This window comes from Perognathus longimembris, chromosome 3, assembly GCF_023159225.1.
Source record: "Perognathus longimembris pacificus isolate PPM17 chromosome 3, ASM2315922v1, whole genome shotgun sequence".
Classification (NCBI taxonomy): domain Eukaryota; kingdom Metazoa; phylum Chordata; class Mammalia; order Rodentia; family Heteromyidae; genus Perognathus; species Perognathus longimembris.
This window is the reverse complement of record NC_063163.1, coordinates 17,321,159-17,333,866: the sequence shown is the minus strand read 5'-3', so window position 1 is coordinate 17,333,866 and position 12,708 is coordinate 17,321,159. Positions and strand designations below refer to the sequence as shown.

Below are 12,708 nucleotides of genomic sequence, written 5' to 3'. Positions count from 1 at the left end.
CTATTTTACTGAAAGTAATATAATTAAACAAGATATTTGGTTTTTTTTCCCTCTCATTTCCATTGGCCACACCAAAATTTCTACATCCTTTTAATGAATTAATATATATATATATTTTTTTTTTACTGAGAACAAGCTATGTCACTAGGGCTCATGACAACTACAGTTACAGGGCATTTAATGTCATACCAAAACAAAAATAAGATGCTGAAAGACACATACTGAGAACAAGTACCCATATATTATGTGTCCTAGGCACTCAGAGATATATTATTCTAATGACTATAGCAAGTTGCTTTTTTGAGATGACATAGTGGACCATTAGTCATAGTTCTGTAGAAAGAATCTAGGTTGATTATATACAGTAGAATTTTAGAGCTCTATGTTTTTAAATGCTTTATTTAAAGTTAATATGTGATTGTCTATATAAAATGAGGTTTTTGAAGTGTGAAGGAAACTTATTCAATGCCACTTTATTATTTATGATGTATATCTGAGTCATTACACCAGCCTCAATGTTTCCATGTAAGCAATGGAAATAGCATTATTTTACTAAGCTACCCTGCATTTGTCAAAGTATGACATTATTATATAAACCATTTAGCATAAACCTGGCACATATTACATACTCAGGAATTATTGGCGGTGGTATTTAAAAAAAGTAATGTTACCTACTTTAACCTTTGCTTCTACATGATAATTTCCTTTTAGTTGAATGAAGTAACATTGTTGCTTTGGACAAATTCCTACGTCATTCTACTTTTCCAACCTTAACTATTTTGAATGTTTTACAAATTACCATTTATCTCATTTACCTCATTTATCTTCATTAAGTGCCACATTCCAACAGAGACTCTTTAATATGCCACACCCCCACCCCCTTTTAAGGTTATGATGCATTGATACCTCTTCACCTCTGCAATTTTTCCAACACAAATTTGGAAGTTGATGGCTTACCAAAGATCCGCTCACTCTTTCCATGAAAAGAGGCAGAGCTAGAGAAGCTGGGCTCCAGTGGCTCACACCCGCAATCCCTGTATTCCCAGCTACTCAGGAGGCTGAGATTTGAGAATGGCAGTTCCGAAGCCGACCAAGGCAGGATAGTCCATGAGACTCTTATCTCCCATTAACCACCAGAAAAACCGGAAGTGGTAATGTGGCTGTGGCTCAAAGTGGTAGAACTCTAGTCTTGAGTAACAAAGCTCAAGCCAGGCCATGAGTTTAAGCCCCAGGAATGACCAAAAAGAAAACAAAAACAAGAGCTTTCATAGACATATTGGACTGCAACTAGGAGGACGTTTTAGCTTATGAAATGTAATCCATAAACAAAAGAATCAAGTGTTGGGTGTGTGTGGGTATGAGGAATGACGTTAGGAATAGTCATGGTTCATAATAAATAATTATTTTTAAAGCGTTAAAATAAATAATATATACCCCAGAATAGCGCTGTTCTGAGTAATTATTTCCTTTAGGTATAGGGGATGGGAAATTTAGTTACAGGGAGTGTTTATTGGCTGATTCACAATCGTGTGTGTGTGTTTGTGAAATAGAGATTTTATGTGTGTTTCTGTGTGTGTGTGAAGGAGAGAGTTTCTGTGTGTTTGTTCATGTTTGTGTGTGTGTGTGTGTGTTATGCAGTCTTTTGACATATTCTTAAAGGTGGAATACAAACCCTCATCAATATGTGAGGTCTTCTAACTGCTGATAAAACGGACTTAAAATCCCAGAGGAATATGAGTTGAGGCCCAAATTACACTGAGTTATAAATTTCAACTAGCTCAATGCTTTTCTTCTTTTAATTATTGGGCCAGTACCAGAAATCCAGATGATGAGAGAGAAGCACTTCTTTAGGATAATGATTGATTTCCATAAAGATGAGTACTTCAACAAATTTCAATATGCAGTTGCTGGGGCGGGGAGGGTGAGTGGGCACTAATTAGTTTTGCTGTTTTCAGCAGATGTTGGATTCAAAATGCCAGCACTATCTCAAATTCTGGTCATTAGGCCTGTCTTTCAAGGAGGAGTGCTGACCAATGAAATCTCCACTCTGCTTAATGAGACCGATCAAGGCAGAGTCAATTAAATCAAATCTCTCCTAACATCTTTAATACATCTGCAGTGTGGGCAGCACCAACCAAAGCAGTAGTGAAGGATTTCCAGTATTACTAAAGGACTCACTGCCGCATTAGGAAAGGGAGGAAGGGGAAGAGTGTGTTGGTGGGAGATCTTACTTTATGCATAGGCAAAGGCCAGGAAGGTCTCAGCAAGGGGGAGAGCTGGGAGAAGAGGAGCTAGAGAAGGGCAAAGGGCTAAGGAGATTACTAAAACACTCTTAATAGAGCCCAACTAGGGTTCATTCCCCCCCCCAATCAGCCCCCTCCCCCCATTCTTCCACCAGAAATCCAATTTACCAGTTGCAAATATGAAGCTGGAAAAATGTAAGGACCCAGATTTGAAAACATTTTCACTTTAATACTGAAAAAATATGCCATTATAAAATCCTTGAATAGAATTAGTAAGTTTCACGTGCTTTCTCGGTTCTTTGTTCCTACTTTATAAGTAAGATTTATACCAGCACAGAATTGCTACCATAAGATCGCAGCCTAAGCACTAGAGTGACATTAATTGGTCATGCTTAACTGCCTCAAAATCTTTTTTTTTTCTTAAATAATTACACTGATACTATAATAGAAATCATGGGTACTTATTTTACATTCAGATGGAAGGCATTATTGGATATGTATAGAAAAATATTCCCCTTCAAAAAAAATAAAAGAAAATAAACATCACCATCAAAATAAAAGAGCCCCCAAACAACCCCTAAAAACTTTCCTCAACAAAATACATTGTTAACTCATAAAATGGACAGATGACTCTAGCCATGCAAATGTCTTAAATAAAACCTTTACATTTTCTTTTCTTTTTTTTTTGATTTTTCACAGTAAACATACGTTCTGAACTGCCTACCAATCACAAATAATGGCGAAATGGCACTTTCTGATTATACTGTATTTTGTATAGAAAGTTTGATACGATGGGACTTATCAGGTAAGAGGGTAGGTGCTGTGACGCCATCTCCAGTTGCGAAGGGAGGATCCGGAGTGTCCCTGGAGCGTGAGTGGATTTCATGCGAGCCATGCAGCACTTGTTTTTTTTTGTGTGTTTTTGTTTCTGATTTGTCAGAAGTCAGAGTTATTTATGTACAATACATTCATGCCTTCGTGCAACTGCCCAACCCTGCGAAGTCAACAGGGAGCCATCGGAGGGGCTGTCCACAGGGGAAAAATAGCGATCTCTCTCTAAGATGTGAATATATGGATATAAGTATAGGACTACAGCAGTCACCCCATAGGTCCTTATGCGGGGGGGCGGGGGGGGGCGGCACCCCATTCTTCTTGCAGCGCCCAGCAGCTGGGCTTTCATTCAAAAAGGAGCTCAGCGCGAAAAGAGCAAGCTAGTTGCATTCTCCCAGCTCTCCACAGTCGTCATTATTTCTATTTATTTATGTATTTGTCTGGACAAAGGAGCGATAGGGTCAGGCCGCTCAGCTGAGTGAGTTCCCAGTTATTCACTTATGCTCATCCCAGCTTGGGGCACGCTAGATTTGGGTCAGTGCTCTACTCCCTCCTGGGGTGCTGGCAGCGGCGGAGGAGGGGAGATCTCTTTTCTTGCTCCCCTCCCAGGTGGGGCAGGGGATTTAGTCTGAGAGTGAATGCGAACCACAGTCATACACTCTGTGACCTCCATCGGCATTGTAAGGCCCGTTGTGCCAGTAGGAAGAGTCACACACGGTCTGGAGGGAATTGATTTCGGACGCTGAGGAGTTGGCGTCCCTTCTCTTGGACCGCTTCCGGTTCCTCAGGATAAACACGAGCATGCCCACCACGGTGAAGGCGGAGGTGACAAACACCAGCAGCAGTCCCGGGACCAACACGGAGATGGACACCCTGCTGGTGTCTAGGTAGGAGTTGGAATGCGTCCCGGTCTCCGCCAACCCAGTGCTGTTTTTGCTGTGCGAAGTTAACGTGGGCGAGATCCTGGCGTACAGCTGGGGGCAGATCTCGTCATTGGAAAGGAGCATGAAATCCTTTCTGAAGAAGTTCACGGGCGTCTCACACTTGAGGTCGCTCATCAGCACTTCGGAGCCCAGGCGTTCTGCCCATTGTTTGAAAGGCACAATGGTGCAGGAGCACTCCCAGGGGTTTCCGTGCAGGTCGATCTGGATGATGGAGGTTAACTGGTCCAGCACCCCGGCCACCGGGAGGTACATGAAGTAATTATTGTGCAGGCTGAGCTTGGAAAGCGAGACCCCCGCGAACACATCCACCGGGAGGGACCTCAGCAAGTTGTTGTTGAGAATGAGGATCCTCAGTTTGGGCATGGCGTGGAAAGTGCCCGGGAGGATGAGCTGGATCGCGTTGTATTCCACGTTCAAATATTCGAGATTCTGCAGTCCAGCGAATTTCTCCCGGGACAGCGTGTCTAGGTAGTTACTATCCATGTAGAGCCATCTGAGATCCAGAAGACTCTTGAAAGTGTTGTTCTCCACGCTGGCGATATTGTTGTTGCCCAGATCCAACAGAATGAGGTTCTTGTAATCCACAAAGTGGGATTTGCGAATGCTGTGGATCTTATTATCGCGCAGGAAGAGCTCCTGCACGTTGGAGAGTTTAGGCTTCAAATCAGCCAAACTGCTCACGTTCCGGTTGTTGCAGTTCATCTTTAAGCCCGCCCCCGGGATGTGGTCGCAGCTGCAGCCCCCAGGACAGGGCAAGGCATTCACTGGGGGTTTGTTTCTGGCGCTACCGGTGGCGATCGGGGCAGTGGGCTTGATCTGCCAGTTGCCAGGAATCTTTGTACCTCCATTTGGAGCAGCCCCCGGGGTGGCGTGGTCCTCGGGTCCATTTGTCTTGAACGGAGTTGGCAGGGGGCCAGGAGCGAAGGTCTCTTCTTGGGCAGGGGGCGCCGGCAAACTAGAATCCACTCGGTTTTTCAAAGGACACAAGTCCTGCTCAGTAGTTTCATTGAGGTCTTTCCCCTGCAGTCTGGTGGGGGCTTCGCAGACCACTCGGCCGATCAGGGCGTTTTTGGGAATGTTCTCCAGCCATTCTTTCAGGGACAGCAGATCACAGGTGCAGTCCCAGGGGTTATCCTCCAGCAGGATCTCCGCGATGCCAGGGATTTGCTCCAAGACCTCCTCATAGGGCAGCGTTTTCAGCCGGTTTCCCCGGAGGTCGAGGTGGGTGATGGGCACGTATTGGAACACATTGGCAGGCAGGGTACTGATGAGGTTGTCATTTAAAATGAGTACCTCCAGCTTGTTCAAGTCCTGGAAAGCCCCCGGGTCTATATCCCTTAATAAATTAAAATCCGCCTGGAGGTATTCCAGATCGTCCAGCCCCAAAAAAGTCTGCTTTCGAAAAGACTTGATCTTGTTATTATTGATATGCAGCCTTTTCACCAGCTGCAGCCCCAGGAAAGCCCCCGGCACGATTTCATGCAAGCCATTGTTTTCCATATGCAAACTAACCGCATTATAAAAGTTAGCGAACTCATTGGGGAAAAGTCGAGTGAGGGAATTGCCGTGCAGAAATAAATGGTAAAACTGGGAGGTCGGGGCGGTGAAACGCTGCAGACTTGTAAAGCCTTTCTTTTCACAGTCTACATGTAGGTCCCCTTCTATCTCATTGCAAGAACAGATCTTCTCTTTGCAAACGTCCCCTGTCACGTTTCCAGCGGCAAAACAAAGAGACGTCTCCAGCAACAAAATCCAAAGCAGCATTTTTAAAGCGAGCAATTCATCCCCGATCGCATCACAGAGTAACGGCAACCATCCTGCTCGCCACAGACACGATTCAAGTTCATTTAGTGCTCCAACGTCCGATCTCAGGGAAGAAGAAAAGGGGTTGGGGGGGTGGGGTGGATTCTTTCCTCCCTAACCCCCCCTCACTGCAATAGCCCAGAGGCCAGTCAATAATTATATTAACAAACTACCCAGGCACGTAGTGCAAAGCAAGCAAAAAAAAAAAAAAAAAAAAGTAGGAAACACACAACAACCCCAAAGCCTTACACCCCTCAGCCCTTAAAAATGTATCTACAGAAGTGAAATAGAGACATAGAAAATTAGCAACAAAAAATACAGCCTTACGGAATCGCGTCTACTGGTCCTCACTAACCAGAAAGGGAACAATGCTAGTCATTAGAAGCGAGCGTACATTAGAGAAAGGAGCAGGTTTGCAGCCTAGTACAGGCGCACTGCCTTGGGCATGGCTGTGCGTCGGACTGACCTTGCCTCTGATACAAAGCGGGGGGTTTCCTCGGCTTCTGGCTTCTGCTGTGGCGCTGGCTGGAGAGGAGTTCCTGCTAGGGTTGCGGGTGGCCCCGAAGTCCACCCGGAGGTGCTGCTGTCCAGTCCCCCCGGTGCTGAAATCACGCCTGACCAAAGGACTCACGCTGCCCAACCAATGGCGCTGGAAATTTTCCGCAACCGCTGCGTTTTGTGATGGTCCATCCTTCTCCTTTGCCTCCGCTTTGGTCCTCTCTTTGGCCTTTTTTTTTTTTTTTCCTCTTTTATTCTATTTCCTGTCTTTCTTTCTGGAAATTCTGTGCTGGAGCTCTAGCTTACTAGCTCTTCTTTTCTTGTTCTCCTTCTCTTTCTTCTGCTCTTTCGGAATTACGTGCGGGGGGGTGGGGGGGAAGAGGGGAACGAGTTGTCTGAGGGAGGAAGAGAGCGCGAGAATGGGGAGAGGGGAGGGAGAGAGGAGGAGGGAGGGGGAGAAGAGAGTTGCTAAGAAGCCCGGCTCGTTCCAGCCTGGTGCACTCGGAAAGATCTGACACCCTCTGCTGATCTGCAGTAGCAAAAATCCATCTGGTGAGGGAATGCAGGGGGGGTGGGGAGGTGGGGGGATCAGTCCTGGTACAGGGCAAGCGTTAAAAATGTGGGCATTAAAAGCTGTCAATCTGCATAGACGCTTATGTGAAATGGATTATTTAATTCTTTCTGTGTGCTGGAAACTTTACCCTTTCCTTTCCTTACCGACCTCTCGCCCCCCCACCTCCCTGCACCTCCCCATCCCAGCTCTAACATTCAGAAAAGCAGTGCTTTTAAAACATTTATTTCCCAATGGCTTGAATAAAATTAGTGTCAGGGTGTCAAGCGAACAGCAATTTGAGGTAATTATACTGCACGCCATTTTCATTGGTGCTTTAAATGCATCTCCCTTCTCTGCGGTAAGGCTGTTTTATGCCATTTGATGTGTTGGAAACCTTTTAAAAAATGGGGGAGGGAGGAATGTAGAAAGTGGCTGTTCAGAACATATGTATTACATAAGATCCTAGTCGGCCATGGGATATTTGTTGCAAGGTGTATAATTTAGGCATATATAGATAGATAGATATCTTTTTTTTTTACAAACTTGTTATAGAATTTTAGTCAATTTTGTCAGTAGAGAGTTCAGTTACTCTCCTAATATTTCCTGAACGTTATTTAAGTCTGCAGGCTAAAAACACCATACATGCTTACATCTTGGAGACCTAAAAGCTTTCTCTGATATCTGGAAAAGAAGGGAGGGGGGCAGTGAAAATCCCAATCTCTAAATGTGTGTCTGGTGTGCACACACACACACACACACACATCTCACTCACAAAGTTTCCACAGATAGGGAGACTTAAACATGCAGACAAGTAAATAACCAGTTGCATTTTGAGAGAAGAGAAGAGCAGTCTCCCTTTTCTGAAGCCTGGAGTGGAGGTTATCTGCAAGGAGCAGGCAGCAACTCTTAGCTCAGGTCACTGACACAAGTGGGGCACAAAATTCAGTTTTCTCCCAGGGAGAGGGTGTCCAGTTTCTTCCATGAGTGGAGATTATTTAGCCCAAGTTCTACAGGCTGCTGTGATGAAAGTGAGACACTGTTTCTTCTATATGATTATTTTGCTCACTCTAATCAGAGTGGAGACCTTGTCTTTCAAAAAAAGTGAGATTTTTTGGCATTATTTTGTGGTTTGGAATTTTCAGTCAATTAAAAGAATGGGGTGACTGCGTTTGGTGCTTTCTTCAGAGGTAGCTGAAATGTTGTGCTTACCACACTTCCCTTTTGATTATGTCTTAGGCAAGTCAGACAGCTGCTATCAGCCTGCTAACAATTTGCATAAAAAAACACAAATATTTAAGCATGTGTACATTTGCAGATCATGGGGGCAGGGGACTGCAAGAAGAACTTGGGGAGGGAACATTCTCAAGGCTAGTGTGGAGGAGTTAAAAATACCTTTTCTTTTCTTCTCTTTCTTTCTTTCTGTCTGTCTTTCCTTATTTCCTTCTTTTTTCTTTTTTTCCTTCCTTCCTTCCTTCCTTCCTTCCTTCCTTCCTTCCTTCCTTCCTTCCTTTCTTTCATTCTTTCTTTCTTAATTTCAGTGTGTCTGTCAGTCTTACCTTTGAGTCTGAAATCTAATATTTAATAGGTGGGAAAAATTAACCCATGAAGTGTTCATATACAGAAATGTGATGCAATCCTCTGTTGAAAGTCAATACAGAGGGGTTACAGATGTTTATCTTAGAGGTGTGTGTGTGAATGCACATGTGTGTGCATGTGAACATGCCAATGTATGTATCTGTGCATGTGTACATGAAAGTTATGGAGAGTATATTTTTGTCTGTAAGTGGGTATATGTGTATGAACCAGATCTTTTCCAAACATTCCATTATGAACCAATCCTGTGATTGTTTCTTACTTAATTTGACCCATTACCACATATAGAGAAAAGGAAAATAATTTAAACAATTTGAAGCCCTTTTACTAAAGGAAAACTGTGCATTTGGAAACTGTCCAGAGTGGGAGATACAATGAGAGACATTTCTGTTTCTTTGTAAATAAGAGGAATTAAGGCCTAATATCTTGGTTCTAGAATCTGCCCTGAGTAAGAGACACAGACCCACCTCTCTCTGTGAAAACACTGAAAAAGAGAGAAATGTTGACTATTTAAAATGAATAATATAGATGATAGCTAAGATAAACACTTGTAGCCTTAACTGTATATTTAGTTTTTTCTAATTTTCTAGATAGTATCTTTATGTGAAGAGATCATCTCTTATTAACACACACACACACACACACACACACACACACACACTGATTTAAATAAAGAGGTAATCTGCAATTCTTATTCAGATTTCCACCTCTTTTTTTTTTTTTTTGCCAGTCTTGGGCCTTGGACTCAGGGCCCAAGCACTGTCCCTGGCTTGTTTTGGCTCAAGGCTAGCTAGCACTCTGCCAACTTGAGCCACAGTGCCACTTCTGGCTGTTTTCTGTATACATGGTGCTGGGGAATCGAACCCAGGACTTCATATATGGGAGGCAAGCACTCTAGCCAGTAGGCCATATCCCCAGCCCCCACCTCTCTTACTCATTACAACAAACTCCCTATCTCTTTCCCTCTTTCCATACCTTTCTTCCCCTCTGTGACCCCCTCTTTCATTCTCACACACAAACACACAGACACACTGAAACACACCTTGATGATATTTTTTTCTCCTGAATACTTCTTATTATTTCTTCTTCAGTTTAGTTTCCTTGTGCTCTGAAGAAAGAAATGGGATACTGCCCAGATGAACAGCTAAACGTGAGTAGAAAAATACAAAGATTATCTCACCTGTACCAAGATATCCAACTCAAAATTCCAGGCAAATCAAACATACACATACAGTTTTGTTGCAAGAGCACCTACTATAATGAGCTGCTCAGTTCAGAAATTAATTAGATTTGTGATAAGAATATCATTGCCAAATAAAACCTGGTAAAAATATGATGTAAAATATAACCATTGGTATCTTATTTTGGATTCAAAAATAGATGAGTAGAATGCTAGATATGATGTAAACGTTTCTAATCCCATTGGGGAACCTCAAAGAGTGGCTATTCTGTGCTCATGTGAACTTCTTAGATTCCTCCCATAACAAGGGATCTCAGGACCCCTGATAAAGGACTGTGGATGTCATGAAGTGAACTGAGACTATTCGTTCAGGCCTGTAGTTTCCAGGCTATGACTGGAAATTATCTATAGCATCATGTAGTATTTCTTCTCAAATATGTTTCCCTGTCAAAAGAGAAAAGGTAGATGCAACACACAATTCTTTAGATTAAAGTGGTGTGTGTGTGAGTGTGTGTGTATGTAAATTTCGTACACTATTTTCTCCAAATAAAACTTCTAGATATTTTCCACACAACATTTTATTTTCAAAATGGAGACATAGAACTTAAGCATTTAGCAACCAATCTAATACCTTTCTATTACACAAAGACAAAATCATATATCAGAATTCACCCCTGTTTATTGTTTCTCATCTACAGTCATTTATATCCTATATGTAACAGCAAGTTGGGGGGGGGGAGTGTATTTTGAATGGGGCATTTGTATCTCATTTTAGAGGCATGGAAGCTAAGGTTGAGAACATTGTATAACTTATCAAGGTTAAGTAGTGTCAGTTGACCTTGCTAAAGGGAACAAACTAATAGGTGGTTAGTTAAAATTTTACTGTTTTTTTTATGTTGTTTTTTAAACAATACTATTTACTAATTTATTTCAGTTCTCTGGAGCATTTCCCTTATCAGCAAATTGATGCATTGCAGTTTGTGATTTTTGTAACTCCTTTCAATCTCCCTTCTCTTTCTATGTGTGTGTGTGTGTGTGTGAGAGAGAGAGAGAGAGATAGTGTGTGTCTGTCTCTTTCAATCGCTCTTTTTCTGTTTGTCTCTCTTTCTGTCCTTCTTTATCTGCTTGTATTTCTCTCATCTGTCTGTCTGTGTGTCTATCTATCTCTCTGTCTTGCTCTGTCTGTCTCTCTCTCTCTCTCTCTCTCTCTCTCAAAACTCAGTATCCACACCTGCAATTCCAGCAGTCAGGAGGCTGAGGCTGGAGTATCCATTGCTGACGCCTCCCTTATGCCCCTTGACTATCAAGGAGAGGAATTCAGTCTCATCGTGTCTGATTTATTTAACAAAAGAAAAATCATTCACAATGTTGGGCTCATTGAAAAGCGCATTGGTCAAAATATGATTTTGTTTTGTATCTGAACAGTCTAATTCTCAAACAAAACAAAGTGGAAGAACAATACAAACAAACAAAAAATACTTTCAAAAAGCATTTTAGGAAAGACCCACTACCTCTGTGATCCTTAGACTTTTCAGGTTTGTCTCCGACTGTTTATTATCATTGGATATTCTGTAGGATTTGAAATAAAATACAATAACCATTATAGAAGAGAATTTGTAGGTCTGAGTTGATTCTTTACAATTTTCCTATGTTTCAGTAGACAAAATCAATCATTGGAATTTTTCCTTCTTGTGAAAACAATTTTCAACTAACAGAGAGAGATAAATCAGTTATACCTCTAAACAATAGGCAGAGAGTGTACAATTTCTTTTCATGCTTTTCTTCCTGTCTTTTTGAATATTGTGAATATTACTGTAGAAAATGGGGGTCAGATAATGATTGTATTATATAACTTCTGAAGGCAAAGCAAATAAGTAATCTTATTTTTTCTTATAGGTAGCAATTCTAACTTAAAAATTGGCTAATTTTACTTGTTACAAATGTAAGAATGTCAGAAGCACACATACAAATTATTTTAGATTTTTAGTTTTTGTGGCTCAAAACATCATTTCTTAACTTTATATCATTTAAAATTTTAAATGATGCTAGGACATAAGTTTGGCTGTAAAAGAGTTACTATCCATCTCATAACGTTTTATTAAGCTAGAAAATCAAATAAATAATTACGTTGGGCTTATTAAAAAGACTATGGCTCACAACATGATTTTCTGTATTTGGACCTCTAAATGAACCTTTTTTTTTTTATGAAAATAAGTCCATCAGTCTTGAATCCTAGCTACTCAGGAGGCTGATATCTGAAGATTCTGGTTCAAAGCCAGTTAGAGCAGTTTGTGACACTCTTATCTCCAATAAACTACCTGCACCCACTCCCTCCCCCGCAAAAAAAGACAAAATTGGAGCTGTGGCTTAAATGGTAGAGCATACACCTAGAGTAAACAACTCAGGTTTAGTCCCCAGATCCTCCCTGTGTTCAAACCTCAGGACCAGCAGAAGAGGAAGAGGAGGAGGAGGAGACTGGGGGAGAAGGGAGGGGGAGGGAGAGGAAGAAAAGGAGAGGGAGGAAGGGGAGGAAGGGGAAGAGGAGAGGAAGGAAGAGGAGGAGGTGGAGGAGGAGGAGGAGGAAAAGAAAAGTCAAGCTTGCTTTCCAGAAGTGTTACTCTCTGATGCATACTACACTACATTTATGTAGATAAGAATAATATTTATTTTCACAACAATTGATAATTATATTAAGTAATAATTAAGCAATGTTTTCAGTATTCTAAATACACACTTGTTGAGTATTCCACTGTGTGTATATGATTTTCTGTGTGTTTGTGTGTTTATATGTGTGTTTGACACTGGCGATCTAACTCAAGACTTACTTATGAGTAACATCATCTTCTTCAACATCACCATCCTAATCAAATGATCTCCTACTGAACAACATTGCTGACTTTTACTCTTTTCATTACAGGGCTATGCTTTTGATTCCAGTGAAGTATGTATTAAATTTTTTTAAGAAGAAAATATCGGGGCTGGGGATATAGCCTAGTGGCAAGAGTGCCTGCCTCGGATACACAAGGCCCTAGGTTCGATTCCCCAGCACCACATATACAGAAA

General features: G+C 41.8%; 1 protein-coding gene across 1 annotated transcript; it reads right to left on the bottom strand.

The window, feature by feature from the left end:
* Positions 1–3,671: 3,671 nt before the first annotated feature.
* Positions 3,672–5,846, bottom strand: Slitrk1 (SLIT and NTRK like family member 1). Its single transcript, XM_048340799.1, has one exon. It carries the CDS (start codon positions 5,780–5,782, stop codon positions 3,698–3,700), a length of 2,085 nt encoding a protein of 694 aa, XP_048196756.1. The 5' UTR covers positions 5,783–5,846; the 3' UTR covers positions 3,672–3,697.
* Between the last annotated feature and the right edge of the window lie 6,862 nt (positions 5,847–12,708).

Coding starts and splice junctions, on each gene's coding strand:
- Slitrk1 (XM_048340799.1), bottom strand. CDS start 5,782: ATGCTGCTTTGGATTTTGTTGCTGGAGACGTCTCTTTGTTTTGCCGCT.